The 16,870-nt window shown below is 44.2% G+C and overlaps 1 protein-coding gene across 3 annotated transcripts in view; it reads left to right on the forward strand.

The window, feature by feature from the left end:
* Nucleotides 1–335: 335 nt before the first annotated feature.
* The window catches only part of LOC132866618 (macrophage mannose receptor 1-like), a 57,440-nt gene continuing 40,905 nt past the window's right edge, over nt 336–16,870 (forward strand). The window contains exons 1-2 of one of the 3 annotated variants that reach the window (XM_060899411.1): nt 336–411; nt 3,132–3,170. In XM_060899411.1, coding sequence (XP_060755394.1) covers nt 3,134–3,170 — 37 coding nt within the window. In that variant the 5' untranslated portion in view covers nt 336–411; nt 3,132–3,133. The other 2 variants (XM_060899413.1, XM_060899412.1) reach the window with 2 other exon arrangements.

Raw genomic sequence — 16,870 nt, forward strand, 5'->3', positions numbered from 1 at the left:
TTTGTCAGGTTTGTGGCAAGAATTGAAACTTGTTGTTCATCAGTGGTCTCCATTTATCACCTTCATTGTTTAAATCAAATGCTAAAATCACAAAAAATTTCAAATCCAAGGTTGTAACAGTGAAATATGTGAAAAAGTAAAAGGGAGTGAAGTTGGATTTTGTTTATGTTGTCAGTGACTGGTGTAGTGAAACTCATGCAAAGTTGTACTACTGAACTTTCCTGTTTATCAGAACTGGCATCTCTGACACTGAAAATAAAGGGATGGGAGGGGTTAAAAGAGGACAGATAATATATACAGATAATAAGAGGTTCGTTATGTTTAGGTGCATAAGGTGTGAAGACGAACAGGCGAACGCATTACCACAAACACACAACACACACCCTGTGTGGAGTACATGACATACATCAGGTATGGATATTTACTTTTATTTATGTATGTATGTATATATGGATATATTTATAGCACCACACGGCTGAATTCTTGAATATGATTGGTCAGAAGGTGTACAGTATATTACTTCTGTGTAACAGCACAGCTCAGACAGTAGCTTTGGCTGTAACTTGGTTTATATTAATGCGTGTTATTAATGGCGCTTTAGACAGAGAAGTTTAATCTTTCCAGTTTCTCAGTAAAATTGTGAAGTTGTATTTTTTTGAGAGAAACACACACACACACACACACAGAGAGAGAGAGAGAGAGAGAGAGAGAGAGAGAGAGAATAATGTACAACCCCGATTCCAAAAAAGTTGGGACAAAGTACAAATTGTAAATAAAAACGGAATGCAATAATTTACAAATCTCAAAAACTGATATTGTATTCACAATAGAACACAGACAACATATAAAATGTCAAAAGTGAGACATTTTGAAATTTCATGACAGAAAAACATCTCAAAAAAGTTGGGACAGGGGCAATAATGCCGCTTTTCCACTACAAACGCGGCTGAGTCGGGCTGAGCCGTGCCGTGCTGAGTCGGGCTGAGCAGGGCTGTTGGAGTTGCATTTCGACTACAACCGCGCTGAACCGTGCTGGCTGGAAGTGGGTGGACACATTGGGTGGAGTTAGTGAAAGTGGGTGGACGTCAGGTGATGTCGTTAAGCAGCGCAAACAGTGATATCAGTGAGCTTTTAAGCGGTAGTCTCACGACCCGGATAGTAAACAATAAACATGGAGGACATGGAGTCGTTAGTGTTGCTGGTCTTGGTGCTGTGGCTTGTTGTCACCGATAACGCCAACAGATACTGGCAAGAGCGTATAGATGAGGCGAGGCGCATAAAGCTTCAGAAATTCTCGTAAATCGTAATTCTTCTCCTTCCGGGTTTGCCGTGTTTACAGATCCCAGCGCGCTCGCGGGGCGTGTGTGGGCATGTGAGGACACTCCTCCTCACCAATCAGTGCACAGGGGAGTGTCTGCTCACGCCCCCAGCCTCACTCGGCTCGCTTTGGCTCGCTTCAGCCCCACTCCAAAACGGTGCGAGTTTTAGGGGCTAAGCAGGGCTGAAGCGAGCTGAGTCGTGCTGGTTTTTGGTAGTCGAAACGCGAGCCGTGTCAGGCTGAAGTGAGCTGAAGCGAGCTGAAGTGAGCTGAAAAAGGGTAGTGGAAAAGGGCCATATGAGGCTGGAAAAGTTAAAGGTACAAAAAAGGAACAGCTGGAGGACCAAATTGCAACTCATTAGGTCAATTGGCAATAGGTCATTAACATGACTGCGTATAAAAAGAGCATCTTGGAGTGGCAGTGGCTCTCAGAAGTAAAGATGGGAAGAGGATCACCAATCCCTCTAATTCTGCACCGACAAATAGTGGAGCAATATCAGAAAGGAGTTCGACAGTGTAAAATTGCAAAGAGTTTGAACATATCATCATCTACAGTGCATAATATCATCAAAAGATTCAGAGAATCTGGAAGAATCTCTGTGCGTAAGGGTCAAGGCCGGAAAACCATACTGGGTGACCGTGATCTTTGGGCCCTTAGACGGCACTGCATCACATACAGGCATGCTTCTGTATTGGAAATCACAAAATGGGCTCAGGAATATTTCCAGAGAACATTATCTGTGAACACAATTCACCGTGCCATCTGCCGTTGCCAACTAAAACTCTATAGTTCAAAGAAGAAGCCATATCTAAACATGATCCAGAAGTGCAGACATCTTCTCTGGGCCAAGGCTCATTTAAAATGGACTGTGGCAAAGTGGAAAACTGTTCTGTGGTCAGACAAATCAAAATTTGAAGTTCTTTATGGAAATCAGGGATGCCGTGTCATTAGGACTAAAGAGGAGAAGTTGTTGTATCCAAGTTGTTATCAGCACTCAGTTCAGAAGCCTGCATCTCTGATAGTATGGGGTGGCATTAGTGCGTGTGGCATGGGCAGCTTACACATCTGGAAAGACGCCATCAATGCTGAAAGGTATATCCAGGTTCTAGAGCAACATATGCTCCCATCCAGACGACGTCTCTTTCAGGGAAGACCTTGCATTTTCCAACAGGACAATGCCAAACCACATACTGCATCAATTACAGCATCATGGCTGCATAGAAGAAGGGTCCGGGCACTGAACTAGCCAGCCTGCAGTCCAGATCTTTCACCCATAGAAAACATTTGGTGCATCATAAAATGGAAGATACGACAAAAAAGACCTAAGACAGTTGAGCAACTAGAATCCTATATTAGACAAGAATGGGTTAATATTCCTATCCCTAAACTTGAGGAACTTGTCTCCTCAGTCCCCAGACATTTACAGACTGTTGTAAAGAGAAAAGGGGATGTCTCACAGTGGTAAACATGGCCTTGTCCCAACTTTTTTGAGATGTGTTTTTGTCATGAAATTTAAAATCACCTAATTTTTCTCTTTAAATGATACATTTTCTCAGTTTAAACATTTTATATGTCATCTATATTCTATTCTGAATAAAATATGGAATTTTGAAATTTCCACATCATTGCATTCCATTTTTATTTACAATTTGTACTTTGTCCCAACATTTTTGGAATCAGGGTTGTAAGTGATAACAGGAAATAGAGAGACACAGAGAGAGTCATTGTTAATTCATAAAAAAATAATATTGACAAAGTTTTTCAGGAGGGTTGGTAGGTTATTTATTTATTTATTTATTTTGTTTCCTACAGATATGGTTCATCTTATATCAGTGACCCTGCTCTTCTCAGGCCAGTGTGTCCACAAGGATTGTGTGTGTGTGTGTGTGTGTGTGTTCATTATATTTTATATGCCAATGCGGGAATTTACTGTTTAATTTCAGCATGTAAATATTTTGGACAATATTTTTTTCTCTTTGTGATCTGTTGCTATTTTTGTGAAGATAAATGAAGCTGTTCATGCTGAACTACTGCTAAAAATTGGGTGTAAAATTCAGAATCCTCTGATGCAGCAGTGTTTTGAAATCCATTTTGCCATATGATTTTGCTCAAGTTCTGGAAATTCCCTCTGAGCACAAACTAGGGTTGCCACCTGTGTCTGACAAAAATCCTGGACATTTCGACCATCCAATCGACCTTTTTGCTTGTAAGCAACGGCGCCCTTCGCACATCTAACCCAAGACAAAAATCGCCCTTCTACGCTGAAATTGTATTGCTCTAATTAGTAAAAATGACGCTTTTGCTAGTTATTTGTTTAGTTAATTGCTTTACATAATAAAGCAGGTCTTCATTATTTTGGTTTATTTCCAACAGTTTTTGGTTGTGGACACCTGGGGGCAGTAGTGGGCACAGGTAAAAGGGGAATACATAATTAAGTTCTGTTTGTTTGCTTATTTGGAATAAAAATAATTAATTTTTCATTGTATCTAAGAATACCTGAATGTAACAATGTAAGGTGTAGTGTCCAACAGCTTACTTGATTGCTTAGAGTGTGGTGTGTGCTTTGCTTGTGCCTCTGCTGCTTGCTGCTCTTGGCTAAACAAATACATAGGAGGACATGTAACTGATATAACTGGGCACATACAGGAGTATGTACTCCACTACACTATTTCATTTAATTCACCAAAACCTTACCTAATCTTCCATTTATATTTGGTGTTTTTCTTTGCTGCTGCTATGAGTCCTGGCTGATTTTCAATGAATGTCTTGAACTCAGTACAGGACAACTGAAAGTTTAGCCTGACTTGAAGCTCAGCCTTCACCATTGCAACAGAGAGTCTGTTTCTTTTATCAGTCTAAGCATCCTCCATTGCCCCTTTCCCACCAAAGCAGTTCCAGGGCTGGTTCGGGGCCAGTGCTTAGTTTGGAACCGGGTTTTCTGTTTCCACTGACAAAGAACTGGCTCTGGGGCCAGAAAAACCGGTTCCAGGCTAGCACCAACTCTCTGCTGGGCCAGAGGAAAGAACCGCTTACGTCAGCGGGGGGGCGGAGTTGTTAAGACCAACAACAATAACAAGACCACGAAAGATCGCCATTTTTAAGCGACGAGAAGCAGCAGCTGTACAAACGCGAAGTCAGCCATCATCATTATTATTGTTGTTGTTGCTTCTTCCGTGTTGTTTTTGCTTTGATATTCGCGCCAAGGTTTATGCAAACGTAGCGCCGTAACTGACGTATACAGCGACGTAACTGACGTATACAGCGACGTAATGACGTATTTAGCGACGTAATGACGTGGCTCCGCTTAGCACGGCGAGCTCGGAAAAGCAAACTGCTTCTCAGCTGGCTCGCAAGTTGAAATACACATTTTGCCCATTATGTACAAAAAACTGGGACATTCAGTGTCCCGGATTTTTTTTTTTTTTTTTCCGGGACAGACCATGAAAATCCGGGACAATCAGGAAAAACCGGGACAGGTGGCAACACTAGCCGTAACTGACGTATACAGCGACGTAACTGACATATACAGCGACGTAATGACGTATTCAGCGACGTAATGACGTGGCTCCGCTTAGCATGGCGAGCTCGGAAAAGCAAACTGGTTCTCAGCTGGCTCGCAAGTTGAAATAAACATTTTGCCCATTATGTACAAAAAACCGGGACATTCAGTGTCCCGGATTTTTTTTTTTTCCGGGACAGACCATGAAAATCCGGGACAATCAGGAAAAACCGGGACAGGTGGCAACACTAGCAGAAACACAGGGATGAACTATATTTTTCAGAAGCATCCTTAAAGGTCCTGTCCTACTTTTACAACCCGTTTTGTGGATGCTACATTTTTGTGAGCTTAAAGGATATACATAGAACCTTTATTATTATTATTATTATTATTATTATTATACTTTATTTTTATGGAGTCATTTATTCTACAGTATACAAAGAAAGAAAGAAAAAAGTGTAAGAAAAAGGCACAGATGGGGAATAGAAAATAAGCAGGTAGTAGATGAATCACAATGACAACATGTGTACATATTAAGAGATAGGGATAGATCCAGGATTTAGAAACATTTCAGTCCTTTTTGTTCCATTTGTCCATATTCTCTTCTCCACATCGAGACAGAGCAGAAGCCTTCTCATATAAGTAAATAAACAAATAAATAAATGCAATAAACATTGAGAGGGTACATCAAATAGGACATTAAGGGGCAAGTTACACACACACACACACACACACACACACACACAATTAGTTACATAGGTACTTATTAATTACATCCTGTTGTGATGAGGGGCCACTCATTCAAGGTGAACTGTCCATCTCCTCCAGTATGTAGTAAATTTGTCCATGCACAGGTTTAAGGAAAAAGTCAGCTTTTCCATGTCATATGGAAATTCCAATCCACTTTACAATTCCAATCCACTCCCCTTTTGATGGGGACTCTTTTGTTAGCCACCTTCTTGTAATAGCTTTTTTTACTGGCTGCTAACATTATTTTAACCAAATATTTATCTGTGACATTGATAGTGGGGGAGATATTACCAAGATAAATTGTGCAAAAATTGTGTTTGATCTCAAAGCCTACTATTGATTTTATTTCCTCCACTACATCCCACCAGTAGGATTGTGCAATTGGACAGTCCCAGAAAACATGGAAATGATCCGCCTGAGAGTTTCCACACTCTCTCCAGCACCGTCCATAACTAGGCTGGCCTTTCTGAAGTGGTTAAATTTTTGGAGTGATAAAAAAATCGAATTATATTTTTCCATGTAAATTCCCTCCAATGACCAGACCTTGAAGTGCTCATTTGAGTTTTACAAATGTTCAGCCATTCATCTTCTGAAATGGTTATTTTTGCTTCTTTTTCCCAATTGGATTTAACATAAAGAGTGGAAAACCCATTGTTTGACTGTAAACAGGAGTAGATTCTGGTAATCAATTTCCGGTTTAGTTTAGATTTGTTTGCATCAATTAAAATGTTAGGGCGGCACGGTGGTGTAGTGGTTAGCGCTGTAGCCGCACAGCAAGAAGGTCCGGGTTCGAGCCCCGTGGCCAGCGAGGGCCTTTCTGTGTGGAGTTTGCATGTTGTCCGTGTGGGTTTCCTCTGGGTGCTCCAGTTTCCCCCACAGTCCAAAGACATGCAGGTTAGATTAACTGGTGACCCTAAATTGACTGTAGGTGTGAATGGTTGTCTATGTGTCAGCCCTGCGATGACCTGGCGACTTGTCCAGGGTGTACCCCGCCTTTTGCCCATAGTCAGCTGGGATAGGCTCCAGCTTGCCTGCGACCCTGTAGAACAGGATAAAGCAGCTACAGATAATGAGATGAATTAAAATGTTAATTAAATCAGAGTTGCATTCCTCTGTTGTTTTTATATCACTATTAAAATGAGCTCTAACTTGAAGGTATCTGAAGAAATCTTGATTTTCTAAGTTGTAGTTGTCTTTAAGTTTTTGAAAACAGTCTAGTCTCCCTTTGTCAGAAATAAGACAGTACATTGTGATGCCTTTAAAGAGCCACTGTTTGAAACGCCCATCCATCTGGGCGGGTATAAAATTTTTTATCATATGCTACCCATCATAATAATTTAATGTGATTTTCCTGTTTACTTTTACAACATTCACAAAACCAAATGTTTAAGGGTGTTTTTGTCCAACCACTTGAGTTTTGTTTATGCAGTATGTATAGGTTTCTGTCTCCAAGCAGGCTCTTGGAGGGGAATGTCCAGTTGGCTTAATTCTAGATTTTTCCATTTAGCATTGTAATATGGGTTGCACAAATAAATCAAATATCTAAGCTGTGCTGATTTGTAGTAGTTCACTATGTTTGGCAGAGATAATCCCCCTTTTTCTTTGGGCAGTTGCAATGTATTATATCTGATCCTTGGTTTAAGGCCTTTCCAAATGAACCCAGATAGCATTCTCTTCCATTCTGTTAATTGTTTTTCAGGTATTTCTATAGGTATTGACAGAAAAAGAAAAAGCAATCATGGCAGGATGTTCATTTTAACTATATCTATTCGGTTATGCAAGTCCAGTGGTAATAAACTCCATTTGTTTAAATCTGTCTTTATCTCTTTAGTCATTGGCAGATAATTAATTGTATAGATGGTGGATAAGTCCTTTGGAATTTTTATTCCTAAATATTTAATGGTGCTTGTAACAAGTGTCTAAGTGGGTGGAGCACAGAAGCACGGCAGGCCAGAACTGAGTTCTCAACAGACTCCTTTATTACAGCTTTTCAGCTTACTATTTGTCTCACACGCACGCACGCATATCAGTAACCAGGTTGGGGAGAAGCTCCCTTCCTCCGCTCTCCCTCTCCTCTTATAGGGCGTGGTCAGTGGGGAAGACACACAAACACAGGTTAATTCCCGTCAGGTGTAGTGATTCCACCACTTACCTTCCCTGACTCCGCCCTCCATTCACAGACCGATGCTTGACCACACCCCTGCTGCCACATACCCCCACCGCCCGACTCAGGCCGGGCAGCCGTCCAGCCTGAAGCCGACTCCCCCCCTCCCTTGACGGGAGAGGAAGTCCGCCACAACCATCTGCGCCCCCAGCCTGTGGACCACCTCGAACTTAAACGGCTGGAGTGCCAGATACCAACGGGTGATCTGCATGTTGGCATCCTTCCTGTGGTGGAGCCACTGCAGGGGCATGTGGTCTGACCAGAGGGTGAAAGGGCGCCCCAGCAGATAGTAGCGGAGGGCGAGAACCACCCACTTGATGGCGAGGCATTCCTTCTCTATGGTGCTGTATCTGCCCTCACGCACTGACAGCTTGCGGCTGATGTACAGCACTGGACGGTCCTCCCCCTCCACCTCCTGGGACAGAACAGCCCCCAGCCCTCTGTCCGATGTGTCCGTCTGTAAAACAAAGGGGAGAGAAAAGTCAGGGGAGTGTAACAGTGGCCCCCCACACAGTGCAGCCTTTACCTGAGAAAAAGCCTGCTGGCATTGCTCCATCCACTGGACCGGATCTGGTGCCCCCTTTTTAGTGAGATCAGTCAGCGGGCTGGTGACATCCGAATAATTAGGTATAAACCTACGATAGTAGCCAGCCAGCCCCAGGAACTGCCTCACCCCCTTTTTGGTCTTGGGCCTTGGGCAGGCCGCAATCGCTGCTGTCTTATTGATTTGGGGACGCACCTGCCCATTGCCCAAGTGGAAGCCCAGATACTGTACTTCCACCCGCCCAATCACACACTTCTTCAGGTTGGCTGTGAGCCCCGCTCGCCTCAGCGACCCCAGAATGGCCCTCAGGTGTTTTAGGTGCCGCGGCCAGTCATTACTATAAATAATAATGTCATCTAAGTATGCGGTCGCATAGGTGGCGTGGGGGCGGAGGACCCTATCCATAAACCGCTGGAACGTAGCGGGCGCCACAAACAGCCCAAATGGAAGTGTAACAAACTGGTGTAAGCCAAGCAGTGTGGAAAAGGCCATTTTCTCTCGGGATAGTGGAGTCAAGGGGATCTGCCAATATCCCTTTGTCAAATCCAGTGTCGAATAAAAATGAGCCATGCCTAGTCAATCAAGCAACTCGTCAATACGAGGCATTGGGTACGCGTCAAATTTAGACACCGCGTTGACTTTTCTATAGTCCACACCAAACCGGACCGACCCGTCGGCCTTGGGAACCAAGACCACCAGACTGCTCCAGTCACTGTGGGACTCCTCGACAATGCCCATTTCGAGCATGGCCTCGAGTTCTTCCCGAACCACATTTTTCTTGTGTTCAGGCAGTCTGTAAGGGTGGCTGCACACTACCACCCCCGGGGGTGTCTCAATGTGGTGTTCTATGAGGTGGGTGCGGCCGGGCAGGGGCGAGAACATGTCAGAAAATTCTGTTTGCAACCAGGCAACCTCCGCGAGCTGGGTCAGGGAGAGGTGGGCTCCACAGGGGACCAGAGCGGTGGGTGATGCCGATTTTCCCTTTTGAACCTCCGGCCCCAGCTCTGCCTTCTCTGGAACCACCGACACCAGCGCCATGGGGACCTCCTCGCTCCAATGTTTTAACAGATTGAGGTGGTATACCTGTAATGCCCCACCCCTGTCCGTTCGCCTCACCTCATAGTCGACGTCCCCAATTCGCCGTGTGACCTCAAAGGGTCCTTGCCACCTGGCGATTAATTTAGAGCTTGACGTGGGCAATAACATGAGTACTTTGTCTCCCGGTGTGAATTCTCTAAGGCGCGTGCCCCTGTTGTACAGGCAGACTTGACGTTCTTGAGCCTGCCGCAAATTCTCCTGGGTTAGGTGTGTGAGTGTATGGAGTTTTGCGCGCAGTTCAATAACGTATTGAATTTCATTTTTGCACGGGGAAGGTCCCTCCTCCCAATTTTCCCGCAGCACATCTAGGATGCCACGCGGCTTACGCCCATATAATAATTCGAATGGGAAGAACCCCGTGGAGGCTTGTGGGACCTCTCGTACTGCGAAAAGCAGGGGTTTGAGCCATTTATCCCAGTTACATGCATCCTCGCTTACAAATTTTTTTATTATGTTTTTGAGGGTGCGATTAAACCATTCGACTAAGCCATCCATTTGTGGGTGATAAATGCTGGTGCGGATTCACTTGATTCCCAATAACCCATACAGTTCGCGCAGTGTGCTTGACATGACCGTAGTGCCTCGATCAGTCAGAATCTCTTTGGGGATTCCGACTTGGGAGATGATGTGGAAGAGTGCTTCCGCAATACTACGTGCGGAGATATTGCAAAGTGGCACTGCTTCCAGATATTGCGTTGCATAGTCCACCAGAACTAAAATAAAGTAATACCCTCGTGTTGACCGATCTAATGGCCCGACGAGATCCATCCCAATTCTTTCGAACGGGGTCTCGATTAATGGTAGAGGGCACAAAGGTGCTTTTGGGATGGCCGCTGGATTTACTAACTGGCATTCGCAGCATGCTGTACACCACCTACGGACGTCGCCGCGAATCCCTGGCCAATAGAACCGGGCCATTATTCGGGCTAGTGTCTTATCCTGACCTAAGTGTCCAGCCATGGGATTAAAGTGAGCCACCTGGAATACCAATTCCCAGTGGCTCTTTGGGATCAAAAGTTGGGTAATTTGTTCCTTAGTTTGAGTGTCCTGCGTCACTAGGTATAACCTATCCTTAATAATGGAAAAATAGGGGAAAGATGGGGTGGCATTTGGCTGGAGCATTTGACCATCGATTACTCTCACTTGGTCAAACGCATGCCACAGAGACTCGTCTTGCGATTGCTCCAATGGAAATCCATGAGGGATTCCCCGAGAGAGGGAGGAGGAGCCTGCTGATCCTCACTCTGACGCAGTGATGACGTAGACGGCTCTGTGACAGCTGCTCCCGCCAATGCCACTCCGGGACCTCCCCCCGCTGAACTACGGCAGGACCCACTCTTCATTAAGTGCGTTATTAAATCCCAAAATCCCGGCCAATCAGTCCCCAAAATTATCGAGTGGATGAGGCGAGGATTAACCGCCGCCTGAACTCTAAATTTCTCCCCTTGAAATAAAATGAGGACCAACACTAAAGGGTAGTTGTGAACATCCCCGTGCACACACAACAACTTCACCAATTGTGCTCTCCCCAATGCCTCATTTTGCACCAGGCTTTGGTGGATTGAGGTCTGATTACAGCCGGAGTCCACCAACGCCTGATACATATCCCCTTGGATACTCAACAGTATGTGATACGCTCTGGCCCGATCGAGGGCGGTTCCTGGTGCGTCAGGGATCCGGACCACCGCGCCCACCTCCATCGCCGAGCACTGATGCTGGAGGTGCCCCGGCTCCCCACAGCGCCAGCACACCGGCCGAGACTCTCTCTCTGCACCGGTGTTCCGGATATCACTCACCTGAGGGGGGGAAGACACAGAAACGGAAGTAGGAAATGGTAGGACACCGCGGGTGCGGCGGGCCGGCTGGGGTGGAGCTGGCCCCCGCCTCCACGGTGGGGGAATGGGGTGAGGGAGAGGAACAGAAGGGGAGAGAGAGGGAGAGGGGAGGGGAGAAGGGGAGACATGCTTTCCTGCCATTGGAACGGCCACCATATGGTCCTCCGCCAGCTCAATGGCCTGATCCAGTGACGCTGGGTGATGGCACTGGACCCACTCCGCGGTTCCTTCTGGAAGTCAAGCAATGAACTGCTCCAGCACGACCAGATCAATGATCTCCTCAGCGTCGAGGTTGTCGGCCCTCAGCCACCGGCGGCAGGCGTCCCGGAGTTGCTGGCCAAACGCGAACGGCCGGCCGACCTCCTCTAGGCGCAGCGCACGGAAGCGCTGCTGCTGCTCCTCCAGAGTGCGACCCACGCGCTGGAGGACGGCCCTGCGGAGGTCCGCGTAGACCAGCCAGCTGTCAGCGGGGAGCTGTAGCGCAGCTAGCTGCACCTTGTCCGTGAGCAGGGGGAGGAGGCGCGCCGTGCGCTGTTCCACCGGCCAACCCCACGCCTCCGCTGCCTGATCAAAGAGAGCGAGGAAGGCCTTGGGGTCGTTGTACAGGCCCATCTTCGTTAGGGTGAGGTGGGAAGGGCCCGCGGCAGTGGAGGTGGTGAACCCCGACGACGCGAGTAGGTGCCGGAACGCCTGGCGATCTTCCTGCTGTGCCAGCACCAGGGCCTCGTACCTTTGCTCCTGTTCTTCCCGGGGGCGACCAGCGCCTGGTGCTGGCTCTGTTGGGCTGTAGCGAGGGCATGGATTAGGTCCTTGAAGGGGGAGGACTCCATGGGGCTGTTCTCTCCTGTGCTCCATCCCGGGTTTCGGCACCACTGTAACAAGTGTCTAAGTGGGTGGAGCACAGAAGCATGGCAGGCCAGAACTGAGTTCTCAACAAACCCCTTTATTACAGCTTTTCAGCTTACTCTTTCTCTCACACGCACGCACGCATATCAGTATCCAGGTTGGGGAAAAGCTCCCTTCCTCCTCTCTCCGTCTCCTCTTATAGGGCATGGTCACTGGGGAAGACACACAAACACAGGTTAATTCCCGTCAGGTGCAGTGATTCCACCACTTACCTTCCCTGACTCTGCCCTCCATTCACAGACCGACGCTTGACCACGCCCCCACTGCCACAGTGCTATTCTCCCATTTAAAATTGCAAAGCTTATTTATTTGTAGTGAGGGTATATAATTAAATGAAATAACTTGTGTTTTGTGTATGTTTGATTTATAACCCGAGTAATAACTGAATGTTTTCAAGGAGGACATTAATTTTGGTAAGCTCGAGTTTGGCTGCAAAAAAGTGATCAATATGTCATCTGCGTAAAGGCAGGTCTTAAACTCAGTGCCTTTAATCCAAATTCCTCTTATGTCCTGATCCTCTCTAATAGCCTGAGCGAGAGGTTCTATAAATAGGGTGAACAAGGCTGGACTTAAGGGACATCCCTGCTGACAGCCTCTTTTAAGTGGCACAGGGTTGGTCAGACTACCATTAATTTTGATTCTGGCTGAGGGGAAATTATATAAGTTTTTTAGATATAGGATGACTTTAATATTAAAGCCAAATCTTTGCAGTATTAAGTATAGGTATTCCTAACTAACTGAATCAAATGCCTTTTCGGCATCGAGGCTGAGAACAATGGACTTATCTTTATTTTTGCCCATATGCTCTATTAAATGTAAAGCCCATCTTACGTTATCTTGTGTCTGTCTGGTTTTAAGGAACCCCGTCTGGTTATCATCTATTATGTCTGAAATAATATTTTCTAATCTTTTTGCGATTATTGAGGCGTATAGTCTATAGTCTAAGTTTAAAATCGATATCAGTCTGTAAGAACTGCACTCAGATTTATCTTTGCCCACCTTGGGAATTACAGAGATGATGACATGTCTCCAGGAGGCTGGTGTTTCTCCTTCATTAAGTATAAAATTAAAGCATTTCAGTAATGTTGGTGATAGTAACTCTCTAAATGTTTTATACCATTCTGCAGAGTATCCATCCTCACCTGGCATTTTATTTGTTTTGAGTCTCGAGATGGCATTTTCCAGCTCTTTTTGTGTTATTTTATTCATCATTATTTTATTCTGTTCTGATCCAATGGATGGTAAATCCAGTGAGTTCAGAAAATGTATAATGCTCAAAGAATCAGCTCCTTTCGGTTGTGTGTACAAATATTTATAGTAATTTTCAAAAGAGTTTTGTATTTCTTTTAATTTATGACATATTTTTCCAGATCATGTGTCCTTAATTTTATGGATTGACCTTTCCTCCTGCTGCCTTCTTATCCTCCAGGCTAACGGCTCTTGACCCATTATCGTAGTACCTTTGTTTGATAAACTTAGCTTTCATCTCCTCATGACTATCATATATTTAGTTTAAGTTTTGCTTAATAAGTTTTATCTGATCTAATAACTTGGAATCATTAAGTTCCATGTGTTTCAATTCTAGGTTTTTTAGTTCCTGCAACAAGTCTTTTATTTGCTTCTGTTTCTCACTCTTTTTAATTGAGGACCACAATATAAGTTTTCCTTTTATTACTGCCTTGGCAGCATCCCATACAATACCTGGAGACACTTCATCATTATCATTTTGTTCTAAATATTCTTTAAATTCCTTTTGAATGTATTGATTGCACAAAGGATCATTTAATAAGCTTGCATTGAGCCTCCATGCCATATTTTTGACTTCAGTGTCCAGATGTAGGGATAAATATACACCTGCATGGTCTGAGATGTCTTTGACCCCTATTTGACACTTTAAAATTCTGTCTTTCTGAATTAAACATGAAAAAGTAGTCAATTCGTGAATGTACATTATGAGGGTGGGAGAAAAAGGTAAACTGCCTTGCTGTTGGGTTTAATTCCCTCCATACATCCATCATACCTGCTTCTAGGAGAAGTTTCTTAACAGTGACTGTCTCAGGATTAATTCTCTTTGTTACATTAGTGGAGTCAAGGGAGGGTTGTAATTGTATATTCCAGTCTCCACCACAAACGAGGACCCCAGCGGCCTCTTCAGCAATCAAATCAAATATTTTCTTCATAAATGTTTTATCATTACCTGGGGGTCTATACAATGTTAACTGTTTGTGATCAATGTAACCTTTTACTAGAATGTATCTCCCCTCAGTATCCTTTATCTGTTTTGAGATCTGGAATGTAACTTTGCTAGAGATTAATATTACAACTCCTCTCTTTTGTCCATGTTTGTAAGATGAGTAATATGCATTTTTAAAGCCCAAGTGTTTAAACTTTTCATGTTCTTTATCACTAAGGTGAGTCTCCTGCCAAAAAATTATGTTGTTTTTCTCTTTTCATTTTAGTAATCAGCTTGCTCCTTGTGATAGGATTTTGCAGACCGTTAACATTTAGAGTAATTACTTTGTACTCCTGATTCAACATTCTACCTCTTAATTCTAATGCACATATTTCCCCCTCCATTAACCTAAACATGTAAATAAAAAAACATCTGTGCTGAACAAAACAACCAAACAAAAATAACCTCCAACAGTGAAGTGAAATAACAACTTCTGAACAGGGAGGGGAAGCCTCCAAAGGGAGGGCCCCTCCAGATGCATCCTAACATTGTCCTATAAGCGATTGTAGTACAAACAATTAGTGCTTTTGGTGCAGTTTCTGTCACCCAGAGAAACAGTCCAATCAGTATTATCATAATATTATGAGCTAAGAACGCTTATTCCCATAATCATGTTACTCTTACAGAAAAATCTATAACATTCAACCAGTGTTCAATCAAAAAAACACCCTCACAAAAAACTCCTGACAGTTCTAATAAATGTCTTTGAAATAATTATAATCATTACTAATTATTGCATTCCTCTCGTTATCACTCACGAGTGCACCTCAGGTCATGCTCTTCTGGAGTGTGATAGCTTGCTGGAATCTCCGGAGCTTCTCTTTGGCTAGCTCAATGTCTGTGGCCCGGTTCCGACGTCTTGCGGACCCGCTGACCTCCCATGTGTTTTCTCCCAGTTTTTTTGTGGGGTGTCACAGCTGCCTGTGGTGTGTTGGTGGGTGTAATGCCCTCGTCGGTTTCTTCACCAGCTGTTAGCATCCCCTTCTTCAGCATATCCTCCGTCGCCTCTTCTGCATTGTTGTATGTGATGGGTCCTTCTTCATAAAAGACTCGGAGTTTTGCGGGTGCGGGTGTTTGGAATCTGAGTCCCCATTTTTTTAACACCTTCCTCAATGGCGCATATTCCTTCCTCTTTTTTATAATTTCTGCTGGGTAGTCATTGTCGAAGTACATTCTTTTTCCATTGAGATGCATCTCTTTTTTTTTTCCATGTGGTGCTCAGCACCAGCTCCTTGGTTTTATACGTGAGGAAACAAGTGATCACGGATCTCGGGGCGGCTTGCGGTGGAGGTTTTGGTCCAAGTGACCGGTGACAGCATTGTATTTTAAGGTCAATGTCCGGGAGTTGCAACTCTGACTTAATGAATTTCTCCAGAAACTCGCATGCATCTTTCCCCTCCTCTCCCTCGGGAATCCCGAAGATGCAGAGGTTATTTCTGAGGGATCCTGTTTCTAAATCTGTTAACTTGGACACAATACACTCTTGTTCCTTCAAAGCCTGAAGAAGAGCATCCTTCATGTTAACATTCCACTCTTCCACCTCAGCCACACAGTTCTCTACTTCATCCATCCTAGTCTCTGTGTTCTTAAGTTCTGCACCAATCTTGCTCAGTTTCTGGTTAATTTCTTCTCTAAAGTTCCCGAGCTCTTCCTTCGTGTCTTTTTTGATTGTCTCACAAAATCTGCTCAGTTCTCTTTTCATGTCCAAGTGTCCTGCTTTTATGTCAGTGCGGATAGCACCTATGCTAGCTTGCAGGGCATCCATCGTAGCATGCGTGTTAGCTTCACCTGTATTGACTTCATTGACGTCTCCTGTCGCCATATCTTCGTTTTTCTCACTATTTGGACTTGTTGTGGTCTTAGCTTTTCTTAATTGGTATTTCCCAATAGAAATTTCACAGATATGAACCTGTTAATTACTCTAAAGCAGGGGAAATGTCGGACCATTCTGGGAGCTCTCGAACTACACCACCAACCAGATCGCCACCAAAGTCCCAGAACCTTTGATTTTTAAATACATTTCTGAATGGATAGTATCTCCATCCTTGACTCTTGTATGCTGCATAAATGGGAATTTAAAAAAAATATATTTTTAAGAGTTAAAATCGACCACAAAGTTGGCATTTGAGCTGCCCCGCTGAGCTAGCCATCCCTGAGTTAGTGACATCACAGCAGTAATTGGTTTTAAGGCCGAGGCCTTTTACAGCTATAGAACAAAGTCATATAAATAAAAAAATGATGGTGAAAGTCAGAAATACCATTACTGACTTGCTCAACTAAGACTGATTTGACTTCACTGATTGTGGGTTGACACTCATTAAAACAGGATAGATGTTATAACTTATGCAACATACATGTACAATTGTGTATATATATATATATATATATATATATATATATATATATATATGAAACTTTCAGTTTCGATTGGTCTCTCTTTTGCAGTGGGAATGCCCACCGTAAACAGGATAAAATCTGTCAGCCAAAGTTTAAGCTATTTGAAGGTAAAACTTCTTGCGAGA

The sequence above is a fragment of the Neoarius graeffei genome, chromosome 18 (genome assembly GCF_027579695.1).
Source record: "Neoarius graeffei isolate fNeoGra1 chromosome 18, fNeoGra1.pri, whole genome shotgun sequence".
Lineage (NCBI taxonomy): Eukaryota > Metazoa > Chordata > Actinopteri > Siluriformes > Ariidae > Neoarius > Neoarius graeffei.